We start from the raw sequence: 17,519 nt of genomic DNA on the forward strand, positions 1-17,519 counted from the left end.
AAAACAAACCAAACAAAACAAAACAAAAACAACAACAACAAAACACACACACACAATAAACCCGCTTCGGATAAGAACACTAGCTTTACATTCAACAAAACCATACACATTTCCTTTCAGAATTATTAAAAACAATCGTTACATATATTTGTCTAAATACTTTCGGCAACCATACCTTCTTTATTCTTAGACTGACGCTCGAAGAGTACAATGGGTATGTCAATACGAAAACAAAAATTGCACTGTGACTAATTTGCCATCTTCTCCTTCACCTTCAGATCCTTTGAAAACAAGCAGATCCCTCCAGATGAACTTGTGGTTGTTTGACGTTTGTGTTTTCCTTTGTGCCAAACTATCTCTGCCACCAGCACTATGGAACCACATGTCAATCCTAATGCCACAGGAAAGAAGATGCCTTGGATATTGACGAGTGACACGGCTTTTGGGTAGTCTTCTACCTGACATTTGGCATCTAGAGTGGACTGAAACCTTTCTTGATAGGTGCGCTGCTGGATGCCACTTTCGCTGAGACGGTACATACTGATGAACACAAGAACATACATATTATTTCAAGGGTTAGCATTTTCTACAGACAAGCATTAGAATTTAAAAAAACCCATTTTAGCATACCAAAGTACGATTGAAGTTGCTTCCCCATAAAACTATGAAGATTTTTATCCCATATGTCATAACACCAGAGAGTGAACTGAAATATTGCAGCCATATTGTCACGACAAGGTAATACAACAAGAATAAACATGTTTTTTCTTAAATCCTGTCCTCGTAAGACAGTACAACCATAAGTGTCAGATTATAATAATTGTGATAATTTCAAAACTCTAAATCAATCTTCTTCAACAACACAAAATAAAATCTTCCTATAAATCGCCAGCAACCAAAGATAAGACACCATACTGGGACAATATTTCTGCTTTCAGCTCGCACTGTTCTCCATTTAGATGCTGGCTCTTGAACGCAAGTTTTGTCAACAATCAAAACTTACAAAAGTTTTGCAAAAATACCGAACATCTTAATTTAATTTTTTTTCGCTTTTTATATGTCTACTAGACCCAGTGGGTAGCCAATGTTAAAGAAAGTTTGTTTTCAGATTTCTGTATTTGATACAAAAAGACATGTCGTCAAAACACACGTACTAAAGTAGTCCCGAGGTGTCATCCATATAAGAAGAGCTGACGAACATGCACCGAATCATTCACTGTTCGACAGTAGCGACATGCCACGATCATCAAGGGGACGGAGGGACTAAGCTTTACGAAGACTGAATACTGGTCAGACTGCAAGACATGTTGCTAATAATTTTCCTGTTCATGTTCGAGCAATATACCACCTGTAGGAACAAGTCCAAGCAGCCCGAAGCATAGCCGCCCGGCCTCACAATGAAGGATCGCCTGTAACAGCGTTGATGCAACTTTGGCACATTGTCCGTCATCACCTGCAAAATCGTTTTCCTTGGACTATGGAAACTGCACGGGCAAATACTGACAATTACCAGAGACCAACCAGCACCGACACAGTGTGGAGGCATTTGAGACAGAAAAACGTCAGATGTCGCCGACCTTAGCGAGGTCTGATCGTCACTGTTCGACATCGTTGTGTTCGTCCTCCGTGAGCCCCTATCATCGAAATTGGCGTCACTGGGAGTGGCGAACTTCTCCGACGATTGTCGGTACTGCATCTCGACGGCTGATGGCAGAGTGAGAGTGTGGCGATTACGCGAGAGCGTTTTGCAGATGATCGTGTCCTAGAAAGAGACCAGGCATAATGACGTGCGGTGCTGTTGCACTCAATCACAAAAAAGTCCCTATGATTCAAGGATGTTGCTCTAAGTAGAGCAAATGGTGTGACTTCTCCGACGATTGTCGGTACTGCATCTCGACGGCTGATGGCAGAGTGAGAGTGTGGCGATTACGCGAGAGCGTTTTGCAGATGATCGTGTCCTTGGAAAGAGACCAGGCATAATGGCGTGCGGTGCTGTTGCACTCAATCACAAAAAAGTCCCTATGATTCAAGGATGTTGCTCTAAGTAGAGCAAATGGTGTAACATCTGCCCGCTACAGTGAGACCCTTCGTTATGCCAAATTTTGGTAGTTGTAAACTATGTCTTCCAGCAGGAAACACGCACGTCCATACCGCCAGAGAAACTATAGACTTTCTCAGTCAACATGGAGTACAAACTCCTCAATGTACTGCCCGACTTAAACCCGATAAAACACTCGTGGGACGAGTTTCATGAGTCTGGGTGCAAGTTACTATGGCATTCATCAACCATCTCATCCACTCCAGGTACAGACGCTGTTGTCTACGCTCAAGGAGGTCACACACTTTATTGACTTTAGGATCGCACTGCAGCGCCTCCTTTCGCCTTGAAGAATTGATAATCAAACGTGTTAATGCTGAAATCCTTCCGTCAATTATTATGTTATGTACCTATGTTTGAATTAAACCAATTTCAAAAAGGAGGGTGACTTTTTTGCGGTCCAGTGCAAAGCTGTGGTAGGAACAACTCTCTTTTAAATAACTGATCACTCAAATTCACAGTTTTGCAATTTGTATTGAATTTATCCCTTTGAGGAGAAAAAAAATCGATGGTATGAATCCTAATATCTTTAATTTATTAAGTGAAATTTACATGTGTCTTTGAGGCAAATTTCCTGCAGACAGGCTCCTGATGGTTTAAAACCTTGGTTGATAAACATACGATCATTAAAATGTTCCAACGTTCTCTACAACTCCACTGTATTATATTGGGTAGTCAATCATGACGTGAGCCGTGGGATTGTCCTGACCGCTGCATTGGCAGTGATGAAGTCATTTCAGTTTTGAGGGAAACAACAGCTGAAATGGTCGGTGAAGGAGAAGAAGTTTTAATGCTTTCGTTAACTTTCCAGGTGATTTCATTGGCCTCTGTGAATGAATTGCCACTGGTGCATTTGTGTGTGACATTATTTGGAAGATTAGTACCACTGAACTTGGCACATTTCAATGTTTAGTCTTCAGTGTTACGATAATGTATTGCACTTTGTCCTTTGATATTTGAAACAACTCAGACAATGGTGAAATACCCTGCCTTGACCGATGTAGGGATCATTGGCAGGGAAAAGCTAAACAGGTAAGCATCTGTAGTTACAATATTAAACTAACAGCTGTGAATGGAACATTCAAAAATATAAAAGTAACGTGCTCAGGCCATTCTACTACAGTTCTAGATGAAGTCAGCGTCGCAGTGACATGGTGGGCACAGAAACGCAGTTCCTGTTCTCCGCTGACACAGCGGCGCAAGCCGTGGCATATGTCAGAACAAGAGTCTTAAACTCTATCCTTTCTTCAACATGTAGCCAATGAAGTTGATTGAGAACAGGTGTGATGTGGTCCTTTGGGTCCTGAAGATCACTCTTGTCTATCTATTTTGCACATTCTGAAAGTGATATTTCCGACTCCATACAGTAACAAGTTGCAGTAGTTCAGCTTTGATGTTACGTATCAGTGGACTTTTAGTTTTGACGCATCGGTGTCAAGGTAGCGTCGGATCTTCCCTATGTTCCTCAGATAGGTGTTTGCTGTCATGCATGTGATCAGAGCATGCTGGTCTGGTGACATAGTCTCGATAAACCTGACTCAGAGATTCTTCACCCTGTTGGTAGGGTGTATGTCCGCGTCCCCAATAGTACCAGGCATGTTTCGATCACTAGAGGTAGGTACAGCACTTTCATTGGCGTATCAATGGAAACGTAGGCCTTGCTATATAATGATGCCTCCATTTGGCGAGATGTACCGTGAGAACAACACTGGTATTGATCTTTGAGGCACGCCACATTCTAAGTGATGTTTCTTGGATGTTGAACCATCTACTGATACCCTCACCACTCTGTCCGACAGGTATGGCGTAAACCAGTCTAAAGCCAATCCACTTATTTCCATTGCGTTTTCCAGTCTACTGAGGAGTATTTAATGGTCGACTGTATTAAAGACTGCTGCAAATCGAGGAGCACAAATAGTATCATGCTTGTGAGGATGTCTTTTTGGATTCTGGTGAGTGCTCTCTCAGCAGTATATTTGGTCTTGAAGGCTGACTGACATACCTCCATTATGTTATGGCCGACGAGATGTTTGCCTTTGTTGTTCATAGCATTCTGCCTAAGTGTGTGGATTTTATTCCTGGATACCTGAAATATCTGTCTGTGGACACAGACGTTCAGCTCTTCTGTGTGCGTGCTTCGCCCGTCTAACCTCATCTGTCCTCCAGCTGGTATTCGGTCACTTGACTATGTTGCATGTTTGTCAAAGAGGTCTTGCAGAACGTCATTGTATTTTTTTTTTGCCATGAAGAAACATCTTATTCCAGATGGGAGGATCAAAGGACACTAGTGTCAATGTTGTAAGAAACTAAGAGACAACACCAGAAGTACAAGGAGATGGATATTGTATTCGAAAGCGGGACATCTGTCACATCATAGATCCAGAGTGGCCTCAGGACCAGGCCAGCTGGGGTATGCACTGAACTGCTGCCGAGATTGTGTCTGTGTCTCCATCTGCTTCTGACATTCTGCTCCCCACCTCTTGGCCGGTCAACATATCAGAATTGTCATTTGTACACACCGCACAATCAATCAAATCCGATAGATCTCGAATGATTTTTCCAGAGTTGACCGCATTTCCAGTCATAAAGTCATGTAGAGATATTCTGAAGTCTGCTGTGCATTTGTATGCAAAAATTCACACAAGTTGAGTGTGTATAGACTGTACAAGTTTCAGAAGCAGGAGAACTCTAACGTGCCAGCTACTCAGCGCAACAAGCTAGCTAGGTGTCTAAATGTGTCTCATAAATTTGATAATGCTACCAATAATGCTTAGTAATACCAAACTCATTCACATACCCGAACAAAACTTCAATATGGTGAAATGGGCACCAGTCAAGCTAGAATCGAGCCTTTTCACAAATTAAACACATCTTCAGGGTCTTACCTTTCTTGGAATTCTTGTCTGAAGGGGGACTGCCTTGGAAGATGGAAAGCTGATAAACCCCGGATTAATTTCGCATCAATCGCTGTAAGTCTACAATCTGCACTCACTAACACTGCAAGCTGTTTGCTTGCTATAAATGCATATTTTCCCCCCCTAACGTTTTGCAGGTGCTTGGTCATGTTGCTGGTGATTACATCAGGGTCTCTGGAGGATAATTCTTGAACTCTTTGTTTGATTGCCATGACATCTGATCTTCCAGTATTCTGAAATTCACAGAAAAAAGATTTTCTTGATGATGTGTCATTTTGGTGCAAGAAATAAATTACAACTTCATTGTTTAATGTACTTTTCTTTCCAAAAGTTGTAATTCACCGTACCTGAAACAGATTTCCAATGATGCTTGAGGCATCGTAGCCTATTTTGTAGTCTTCTCTAGCTGCTAACTCTGCCATGTTTGAAAATGGAGGCTTTTCTGATTTTACAGCAAATATAGCCATGATTGTCCCACAGTAGACAGCTGAAAAAATGGTTGTGAACATCCACCATCCCGCGACCAGGATCCGCTCCGAGTCAGATGATGATGTAATGGTTGAGCCTGTTCAAACATATTACACAAACAAGATTTATACGACATTCATGAGTGAATGAGTGAACTGAGTATACTACTGTTACAGTTATACCAAAACACGCCTTCACACTGTGGAAGGAAATCCGGAAGTTAAGCAGGTTCATCATTTTATTTGTGGTCCCTCTGAGAATGGGTGTAGTGCTGAAAAGCCAGGCAACACAATCGGGGCAAAGCGGTATCGGAACCCATTACGTTTCTGGACTTCCTGGGTGAACTGCTGTACCTAGGACAACTGTGACATGTGTGTGTGTGAGTCTTCTATGAACCTGAAAGTCCTACAATCCTTTCGGGGACTGGTAGTCAGGTACAAAAGTCTTCCTTAGGACAATGGTTTTCATCTTGAAAGGGGATTCACCCAGCCGAATACATTAAACAATATACATTAATTATGTGTCATTCAATGAGAATATGCAATAAATTATTCAAGAGTCCTCGCTATTTAGACACATCAGGTGTACAGGTTGAAATAAAATCTGAAATTAACAAATGTAGAAAGCCATTCGTTTTGGCAGCTTCAGCCTTCAATGATTTACAGATATTACTTCAAAATACCGGGAAAATGCTTTGAACAAAATTACTCAGTGATATGCAGATGTGTCCAACTTGGATGGACCTACGTAAATATTTCGAGGAATACGAGCGTCAACACAACAGCAAAAGTAATCACCGAAGAAGGAATTCGCAGGGTTCAAGTTTCTACGTCGACTCGTCTAACTCAGACAGATCATTATTTGTAAACATAGAGAACAAGGTTTGGGGAAGTTTTAGTTTTTAGACGTAATCTTTCTCACCTTGCTTCACAGCAGCTCCATAGATAGCAAATGCTGCTGCTGTCGTAGTCTGGATTACTCTGGTGGCGGTTGAACAGTTGTTGTCGGAGTCCATATTTCTATCAGTATCCTTTCCTTCAGCCCCCACATGCGGTATAAATAAGTCTTTATTATGAATTAGTCGTACAAAGGACACCAGGCTTACATATGCAATCAGCGACAGACCAAACATACTGTAGACAAACGTTTGGAACGGTCTTAGACAGATCAACAGATTATCTTCTTCAACGGCATCCTCTTTCTTGTACAGAATAATTGGACCGCTTACACCAACTGAAGGCAGAATGTTATCGGACACGGCAAGGCGATCAGAGTGCATGGCTAGCGTATCCGCTGCCAGGTCTGCCTCCTGCAACAAACAAATATATGTACTGTGACATGCATCAACCGTAAGTGCTAGCCTTAAACATGCCGAGCATTATTATAGCCAACATGTGAAGTACAATCAAGCACATTTCCCCCCTCCCTCTCCCCCTACTGCAACGCGGAACGGATGACTGTATATTCAACGGTGTCCGTGCGTCCCTACGTCGGTTCCAATTCTTGTTAACTCAATGTCTCATGTACTTTTGTACCCAGAGTCTTCAAATTTGGTGACAGGCTACACTGTGTGATTCCGCAGACTCCAGTTGATTTGGTCCCTAGTTGGTGTGTTGGTGATTTATAACCCATGTTTTATATTGTATTACCTTCTCTCATTGCAGTGTTTTAGTTTTACATGCTAATATATCTGTGATAGTGTAGTATTTGTACTGTGTATTGTCGACAGGTTTTACTCTTCCAGATGTTTTCATTTTATTAAGTGGTTTGTTCTCGTCTCGATATGGTTGCAATTTTGGCGATGTGACGGTAAATATTAACTCACTCACTACAGTTGATTTGGGTGACTTTGGCCGTATTTCCAAAGTCACAACGACCATTCGACTACTCATGTTGAGCACAGTATCTTCGAATTTGGTGACAGTATACCTTCGGGGGTTTACCCAGACACAGAAATGATTTGGGTGATTTTGACCTTGTGTTGAAAGTCACCTCGAAACTTTGACCGTTTTTCAAACTCTTGTTAACGCGATATTTCATAACCAGTTGGACCCACTGTCACTGACATTGCCACTGTGTTATGCAGACCCCAGTGGATGTGGATGAATTTGACGTTATTTTCAAGGTCACCACAACGCTTTGACCACTGTTCAAACTTACGTAAACGCGATATCTAACAACACATTGCAGCCAATGCCTTCAGTTAAGTGGACAGCCTACTTTGCTGATAATACAGAGACCAGTAATTTCAGGCATCTTGCATGTGACCGAAAAGTTAAAAAGTAATAAATATCTTATAGCGGCATGGGACATTGCCATAATTATCAGGGCAAACACAGTCTCTGTTATTTAGAAGTGTGTGGTATAACGCTAGACCAGTAATTTATTTCAGAAGTCAATAGCAATAAATGTCTTTACGAATAAAAGAGAAATGCCCTTTTCATAATCTAAGGAGGACAATTTTAAACATTAGCTTGAGAATGGCAATCAAATAAGGATAACACCCGTTTGCAAAAATATTTTCTGAAAAATTCCAAACGCTGTGCATATAACACTATTCATGAGCCACATCTACTTCCTTCGCAACCTCTCTCTCTCTCGCACGCACGCACGCACGCACGAACCTTGGATCAAGTATCACGTACAATAATTCACTGAAGCTTCCTGAACATCCCAGCCCATGCATCATTACATAAGTGAGATTACTACCCTTCCCCAAAGCATCCCGAACGCTCCTCCCCATGGACAATTTATCAATAGTTAGTCCTTACTCTTGTCTGAGGCATCCTGAGCACCAGTGTCCTTGCAAACTTTGACAAGTGCTTTTGCTACCGTTCTCTAAAGCTAACCCCTCAAATGCCTCTACTTACCCATCTCCGAAGCATCCCGATCACTCCAGTCCATGTATCATTAATCAAATGCCTCTGCGTACCCTTCCTTGAAGCATCCCGACATGGACAATTAATCAAATGTCTCTGCTTACCCTTCTCTGAAGCACCCCGAACACTTCAGTCCATGTATCATTAATCAAATGTCTCTGTGTACCCTTCTCTGAAGCACCCCTAACACTCCTGTTCATGGACAAATAATCAAATGCCTCTACTTACCCTTCTCTGAAGCATCCAAAAAGGCTCCAATCCATGTATCATTAATCAAATGTCTCTGCTTACCCATATCTGAAGCATCCCAAACGTTCCAGTCCATGTATCATTAATCAAATGACTCTGCTTACCCTTCTCTGAAGCACCCCGAACACTCCTGTTCATGGACAATTAATCAAATGCCTCTACTTACCCTTCTCTGAAGCATGCTGAACGCTCCAGCCCATGTATCATTAATCAAATGTCTCTGCTTACCCTTCCCTGCACCATCCCGATCACTCCTGTTCATGGACAATTAACCAAATGCCGCTACTTACCCTTCTCTGAAGCATTCCGAACACTCCAGTCCATGAACCGTTGATATTCCTGCCCCACTCATCTTCCCTTGGTGGTATCACTCTGTAACTTTTCAGTAAAACCATGTTGTTATCATACGCGCCTTATATCCTTCGCAATGAAATACGTTACTGTTAAGTCCTTAAAACATGTAAGAGTAGATGCGGTGGTGTTTTTGTGAAGCTGTTTCCATAGTATGATGAAGGGGTTCATGAGTGAATGTCTTGAATTTTGAGTGGTATTTATGAAGTGATGGACAGGTACTGGAATAGAAACATGCTGCAATGTAAATTTCCACTCCATTGTTGCTGAAAGCAATGTTTACATCTTTATTGCTAAGGATATACAATTCGATGTATAAGAAGATCTCTTTTCGCTAATGCATATTTTACATACAAAGACAACTGCACAAGGATGTTTTCGTTATTACTTATTCGTTATATATATAGGTTTTGCAAGAAAATGGTATGGTATGTATTTCTGTCTTAATTCATGGTATCAAGGACATATCAGTGTAAAATGGATTTCATAACATAAAGGACAATATCGATTTTCCTTCTTGCCAGTGGTTTTTCTACCCCTAAACCTTGTGTGCACCACGTGCTTTGCGCATCTCACCTGAAGTTCATTGCTTGTGACAGGAGGTTCATTAGATGGAAAGGATATGCAAACACCCTCCGCTTATTCACTGTCACAAAGCCATATCCTAAGTGGTTTTCCTGTAAGTAAATATGGTGCTCATATTGTGACAAATTATTTCTAACCTGTCCCAAAAAGGGTTCTGAGCATGATAAACTCCCCACCTTGACATGTTTCACTGGATATTGGACACCTCAGTTCTAAGCATATTGCAAAAGTATGAGTGCCATATTTACTGATATGTTTCTGACGAACATCACCCCTAAAATGTGTGTAAAGTATTTAACAGTCGTAAATGTAAGGAATCGTTATCGCAGTTTAGAACTGGTAATTATGATTTAATGTGTTTTAAAAGAATGTGTCATGCTGCTGAGAACAGATCCTGCAAAATGTGTGATAGGGATATTGCTGAAGATGAATTCCACGTCCGTCTCATCGGTTCGCAGTATGAAGGTCTAAGTACACGTCCTGTCCCACAGGTTACACATTCTGCTCACTAATGTCAACCGAAAATAAACTGCTGCTTCAGAATAATGTTTCGTTAATACACCATGCACCATTAACGCGCTGTACCACTCACCAAGCTGTTCTTACCTGTGGTCATACAGAAATACCACACAACACAGTACCCCGCACCACATTACCGTCAATTATTTAAACAGGAGAGGCAACAAATGGCGATATCGACAGATTGGATGAGACATGTCAACATCTGCTCTTTCGGATTGTTTGCCTTCAGTGAAAATTGCTATGAGTGAGTGAGTGAGTGAGTGAGTGAGTGAGTTGATATTTCATCTCACATAGGCAATATTTCAGCCATATTGTGATGAGAACCATTAATATTATACATAATAGTGAATGGTAAATAATCTGTCTACGAAGGACAGTAAAACAACTAGATTATGACAGATATATATTTAAAAACAGTAATTAAATCTAAATTAGATTAACTACAGATGACGCTACAATATGAATGACAATAGACCGCTAACAACTGAGGGTAGACCACCATACCAGGGCCCATGGGGACTTACAATACCTTTGCTACCTGCATGGACCCTAGATGAAAAATGCTATGAAAATTACAAATATCCAGTTAATGTTTGCTTAGACCGTAGACGTATGTAATATTGACTACCTTCATAACGACAGTGAGTTGGCGTCCATTGTAACCAGACTTGATATTGGGGAAGACGTCTGTAGGATTTGTTACTGCTCCACTGCAAAAAGGAACGTCCGTGAAAAAGCGCCCAGTTTGGTGAAACATAAGTGTCCAAATCCTCGTCTTTGTACCATTTCCCTGAAATCAAACACACATACATTCAGCATGAGCTTTGATGAGGACATTCAGGTCATTTTAAACCAGAAGCGACTGAACAACACCCCAACCATCTGACATGGTATCTTGTTTTGAATATATACACAGTTGAAAGTCAATACATTTCGATGTGTCCATCCATTTTTATTAAAATAGCGAGTCTACCACAATCAAGCAGCACCAGCAAAGTTGGGGTCATCTGGGCGTGCACACTTTGTTAATCTCAAAGAGAGTTAAATGTTGACATACGATTCTAGTTACAGAAATATTGGTCAACTTAAACAGAAAGCCATTATGCCGTCTTTCGACCGAAATAATCACAAGTTCTGCAGTCAGTTTCCTGGTTCCACATTCTCTACTACTTTCCAGCATGTAACACTTTAAGGTATCCATCCGACAAGCAATTATAATCTGTTACTGAAACAATAGCTCACAGGCTCTGTAGACTGTAATGTCAAAAAAGATCACCAGTTTTGCAATGCTATTGGAGTTTCTACATCCTTTACAACTTTCCAGCAGTTAAGAACTTAACGTAAGGTAAGGAATTCATACTCTGTCACCTAAACTATAGCTTACCTGTGTAGTAGACCGTTCAACCAACGCCACATTCTCCACCTGGATGCTGCTCTCCTGTAGTACAGGTAAGTCATCCGATGTCCCGACAACCAAAACCCTTGCCACGTGACACAAGTCGACCGAGGAATTGGATCTTGTACCGCAGAATCGAGACTGGTGTTGGAAAGTAGCTGGCATGACTTTGATATGTTTTCATGTTTTCAAAGGATACCCCGGTGAAATATTCGCAAGTAAGTAAAAAATATTCATGAAAGACTGACGTATTCGTGAACTCAAGAACTAGGATGTTCTTTATTTATTTCCATAATATTTGACTATACTCTCATTGTCCGTTAAATTGGCTCACACGAAGGAAGGTACGTATGGCGGCCAGGGCACTGGTCACAAATATGGCTGAAACGTTTTATCTGACATATCTATATATATATTTTTATTGAAATTGTGTGTATGGCAGGACAAACAGATTTTCAGTGATCCTTGAAAACATATGATTTCTACTATTCTTCCACGCCGCATGGAATGATTTCTGTTTCCCTAGATAATTACGATTGATGCTAACGTTTATATTCAGTATATAAAAGTGACCAAATACAGCGATAGTCACATCACATTTGTGGTTTTCATGGAGTGTAAAACAGCGCACGGGATGTTCTTCGTATATTTTCCAAGTATAAACATCATCGAACAGCTGTTCATGAGAATATGTTCCTACATCATAACTTATTAAATATCAGCAGATTTTATACCCAGTTATATGACATGAAAGACCTTTGACTTGTTCAGAATACAGGATTTGCTTCCTGCATTTTTCAATGTAAACATAAATGAATACTAGACAAGATAGAGAGGACAGGCCGAAGTTACTCATGATATGATTTACACATATCATTAACTTGATAAATATCAGAAGATATTAACTCGCGTTGTACTGGATGTCGTTCTTTTCAAACCGGAAAGATGTGTTTTGGAATATTTTCTTGGTGATTAAGTATACATTGTTTGACGTACCATTTGCCGTAAAACTGAAACAGTAGTTGTTACGTCACAGAGGAGCAGCACGTTGAGGTGGGGCTGGAGCACCTTGCCCACATCTTTCAACATTCTGTTCAGGTGTCCCTTTGAGGAGGAGCTGATGTCATAGTCTACACAGTACATACTAGATACTTTCAACGAACAGCTGAAGTTGGCATCTGAAACGTTTTAAACACACAGTGCGTTTGCATGTCAGTTTATATCATATCGCATATTGGATTTACATGCACGAGGGGATGGCAAAACGTTGTGAGCCTCACCGGGACAATGTCATGTCTACCGCAGTTATTATGCATATGTTTTATTTTTAACAGCTTATCTGTCAACATCAAGTAAATTGGTTTTGTTATGTTCCAGCCTCATGATCTCCGTTTTGTTTGACCTTTTATCTTGGTAGCCAATAAAAATGCAAAATCTGCAATAAATGCATCACAGACATCAGGAAACAAAATATGCAAGAAACATTCCATGTGTTTTGTATTGGCAGAAGTCCGCTAAAAATCAAACTTAGATATTTATGTGCAGGAAATGGCAATTTAAACTTACAGTCGTTTGTTAAAGTGACTCCCCCTTCAGGTTTACTGAAAGAGTCTGTTTTGGAGACATAACCCGCTCTCTTCCCGAATCATGAGGACATAGCTGATTCTAATGTTTTCACTACTACCTGATGCCAAGGGTACAAAGTAAATGCTAAATAGTGTGCTAGTGTGCTAAATAGTCACACATGTGTCATCTCCCAGTATATTGAAAACAGTACCAGCTTTATGTGGACACAATGGTTTTGAAAGATCAAAATGAGTGTGTCTTTAGAAAACTGCCCTTGTCTAAATCTAAATCAAGCATTCTAAATCTTTGACTGTTGATTATGATTAGAATTCATCCAAGACCATTCTAAACATATTTAATATGATATTATCTGAGGACACACCATTTGCTGCAATCTTTTCGCATATACTAGACCCCAGTGTGTTGTGATGACTCATATCTCGTGAACCACATTAACCACGTATGTGGAACTTTGGATTTGGCTTTGCTAATGATCCCCTGAGAATAAAATGGCAACTTTACAAACATTGGACATGGAGAATACAGTTAGCCTCATTACTTTTTCACATCCCCTCGTATATCATACTACATATCTGATACTCGCAGAACATTAAATGTAGACCGAGTACTGAGTACTTTGTGAACGTTAGCAAAAGATTCACCTTCACCACTGAAGTTATTTTCAAGAACGTAAAGTAACTATGGTAAGGCACACTAAAATGTAAATGTAAAGGTATGACATGTTGAATTTCTGAATGTAAATGTTTAAAATAATTTCATTAAAGCTCTTTACGATCATTTATCGAGAGAGAGAACCTTTACTTCTACATATATACATATTGTATCCATCCAGATGCCTCCTCACTTGTAAACTGTCATGAAACATATTCCTGAAAAATGGCGAAGAGGTAGAACTTACACAGGTCATGCTGATTCTCATGCAAAACTAGAACAGACTTCCAGGTAAGCGATAGCAGAAGTTCCATCAACATGACGTTGTGTTGTTACTGAAACCAATGATGATGAACTGATGATGAGGGTATGGAGTTTGTATGCAGATCACACAAATTACCGTGTGTTTGTCTCGCTGTTATAACTCTGATAGACAAAGAGACTGCTAATGCTGATAATAAGTGCTATACTCAGATGATACAAAAAGTGAATTGTTATTTGTGGAATGCACACCACTTTAGAAAAGGGCATAACCACTTGATCCCTTGCTGCAACTCTGCTGTTTAGCACAACTTTGTTCTAATGTGATGTGAGGTGATTTGATCCGCACGACAAGACATGGGACTTTGGGCTGCTCTTGAAAGCGTAAGATCTTTACATATTACATATTATGTAATATGTGAAAGCAAGGCAACATACGAATCAGTTTAGTTTAATGAAACGCCGATCAAAGCATTGACCGAAAACAATATGATCAATGTTTCCAAGAGTTTAAATTACTCATTCTAGGATCAGAAAATGGATGTATATTGTATTTCGTTTATTATTCATATCAACTTTAGAGAGCGGGAGATGAAATGAACCTATAAAGTGATGACATCTTTTAAGATAATATCCATGACGAAAACATATTGTGGTTTGTTTTTATGGGTGTTAATAATTGCCCAAGTAAACATTTGAGTCATCTTATAGTTCCACCATAACGTATAACCACGACATGATTTGTAAGCCATATTTAGAAGAAAACGTTTGTAGTACAAAACATGAACCGCTGTTTAAAGTGATGTGAAACTAAACTCACGCCCTTCTTTTACGTCTATAAGACTAGTTTTGGTACTTTTAACATTGCTAATTTGCAAATCAAATAACCTTTCGCCTTTTTCGTTTTCGTTATCACCTCTGATATAGTGATATAGTATCACATGCCACCTTACCTGAATCTGTATTACATGCACCGTCGGATTCAGTATGTCCTGTATCATTGGATGCAGTACTACCAGGACCATGTGATTCAGCATTAATATGGTCATCGGATTCAGCTTGGATCATCTGATGCTTTATGATCAGTGCCATCTGTTTAAGTGTGAAGCTATGAAATCTGATTTAGTTGTAACAAGTTTTGATGACATGCAATCACGATGAGTCAAACATTTTCCATTCCATTATCAAATATTTGATCTGTTTCATACTTGCACTTGAGTTTACATCGATAATATATTGGGCTATAGTGTTGTCCCCCTTGTTATGTTAATCAATATATACGTCCATTAATTGCTTGGTAACGAAACACAAACACAGCGTTTTGAATTAGCTGTACCGGCAAGTAGAAAATGTCTGTCATATTAAAAACATATATTACGTATTGATTATATTTAAATGTGTTTGTCATGTCCTATATGGACTATCATATCATACGTTTTGTTTTTGTTCATCCATTCGACATTCTTGCTGACTGCTAAAGCTTTAAAACCATATCAAACATATCAAATAAAACATACATGTGTACTTAACATTGTGCACTTTGGGTTGCATTTAGGAGGATAATCGCAGAATAGGCGTCTTATGGATAGTAGAAATGGGGCGCGGTTGGCGAGCTGGCTACTTAAACCGTGTGATCGAGCGAGGTTGAGGTGTTGCGATCGAGCCCATCTGTGACCTGGTTATAAACCATGGAGTCACCTTTGTGTGCAGACTCTTTCCATGCTCTCACAACCGTCTAGTGTACTGTATACAGCCCCGTGCACTTAATCGAACCCATATATATGTGTGTGTGTGTGTGTGTGTGTGTGTGTGTGTGTGTGTGTGTGTGTGTGTTTCAGAAATATCACTGGAAGAAATATACTCAGCAAAATTTGCAAGACAAGGTAATTTATGGTGCGGAATCTACATTTCAGTCAATTTCTGTGTAATAGGCGCCCTCTAGTTGGCAGCCTAGTGACGGGAGTTCAGTGCAGAGGGTACCTGTTCATGGTTTTATTGTGGACTTTGCATTGCGTAATTTTATTAAATGATTCAAACCTACAAACCAGAAGAACAGTGTCTTCTTCGCTTCAAAGGCATTTGTCATCTCTTTCAACAAAACAAGACACAGACACAAGGCAGAAGAGTAAACAATGATACTAATTTATTCTGTTAAATAAAAAGTAAGAAAAATAAGCGAAACAAATTATAATAAGAACTGAACAAAACATCTCTCCCACTCACATCTATCTACAGAACAAATTACTCAAAACTTTAAAAATAGCAAAATATGCTTGACTGTGATTCTTTCATCACTAGGGATAGAAAACGGAGGATCATCTCCTTTTAACAGATATGAATGTGTATATCTCGTATGACCAATACGACATCGTCTCATAACGACCTCTTCAAATCTGGACTGACAGTCCAAGTAGGTATAACCGATACAGGATATTATTTCATGTAATTTATTGATGCCTACCTGGGTGTCCCACTCCTGCATCAGATCACGGATATAAGGTCTAATGGTAGCTTTATAATCAGTGTATGGAGTACGAAGTGGTGTTACAGATTTATTGAGAGCTGCCTTGGCAGCAAGATCAGCCATTGTGTTACCAGAAATGCCAACGTGACTGGGTAACCAACAAAAGACGATGTCATATTGGCCAGTAGCAAGATCATTATATAATTCAATAATTTGTATTAAAAATGGATGTTTACATGAATGATTGTTAATAGCCTGTAGGTACGAATGAGAATTTGAAATAAGATATATCGTTTATATTTATGGTGTCTTTAAATATATTTAAGAGCCGTTAATATGGCGTTTGCTTCTGCAGTAAATATAGAGCTGTTATCCGGTGTTCTAGCAGTCATAGTACTGGATCCAATGACATTGGCACAAACCACTGCGTCACCGTCCTTGGACCCATCTGCAAATAAGGATTTGTAATTGCTATATTTAGTTTTTAATTGATTATGTTCTTGTGTATATTATAATTCATTAGTTTCTGATTTTTTAAATGTAGCTAATTTTATTTCAACTTGTGGCCTAACCAACTGCCAAGGGGGAGAAGACAGAAGAAAGAGCTGTATCTTCCAGCTCAGTGCCGGCAGAAGAAATAAATGGCGGAACAAGACACAATTTCTTCTTGTGTAAATCCTGATATAGGGGATTGAACACACATTTATTGGCCGGGTTTAATTTATGAGCGTATAATTTGGTAATATATTGTAAAGACAATTTTATACGTTTTTTTTGTAAGAGATGGTTCATCAGCCTCAACGTAGAGACTGTCAACAGGTGAGGTTCTGAAAGAACCAAGGCAAAGTCTTAAACCTTGGTGGTGGATAGAATCCAGCCATCCCCAATGAGCCATAGGGAACATTCCCCGTATAGAGAGTAGACTTACTTGCTCGGAATACCGATACGCAAGACAACGGTATCAGTCGCACCAGGCTTTTGTATACCCCCGTGAGCTAACCTCCGAAAGGTCACAACGAAGCATTCAGGATTCGTTGTTGAATAAACAAATTCAATGCGGCACTGCGCACCTTCCGCTTCCGCACCCAACATA

General features: G+C 39.9%; 1 protein-coding gene across 1 annotated transcript; it reads right to left on the reverse strand.

Annotated features, from left to right (window-relative positions):
• Window positions 1-4,979: 4,979 nt before the first annotated feature.
• LOC137271693 (glutamate receptor ionotropic, kainate glr-3-like) lies at window positions 4,980-14,021 on the reverse strand. Its single transcript, XM_067804115.1, has 9 exons — window positions 13,949-14,021; window positions 12,460-12,641; window positions 11,452-11,604; window positions 10,696-10,857; window positions 9,537-9,637; window positions 8,900-8,987; window positions 6,403-6,790; window positions 5,361-5,578; window positions 4,980-5,246 (listed from the first exon to the last, which is right to left on the reverse strand). The coding sequence occupies exons 1-9, from the start codon at window positions 14,019-14,021 to the stop codon at window positions 4,980-4,982; spliced, it is 1,632 nt and encodes a 543-aa protein (XP_067660216.1).
• Window positions 14,022-17,519: the final 3,498 nt, after the last annotated feature.

This window comes from Haliotis asinina, chromosome 2 (assembly GCF_037392515.1).
Source record: "Haliotis asinina isolate JCU_RB_2024 chromosome 2, JCU_Hal_asi_v2, whole genome shotgun sequence".
In the NCBI taxonomy this organism is placed as follows: domain Eukaryota; kingdom Metazoa; phylum Mollusca; class Gastropoda; order Lepetellida; family Haliotidae; genus Haliotis; species Haliotis asinina.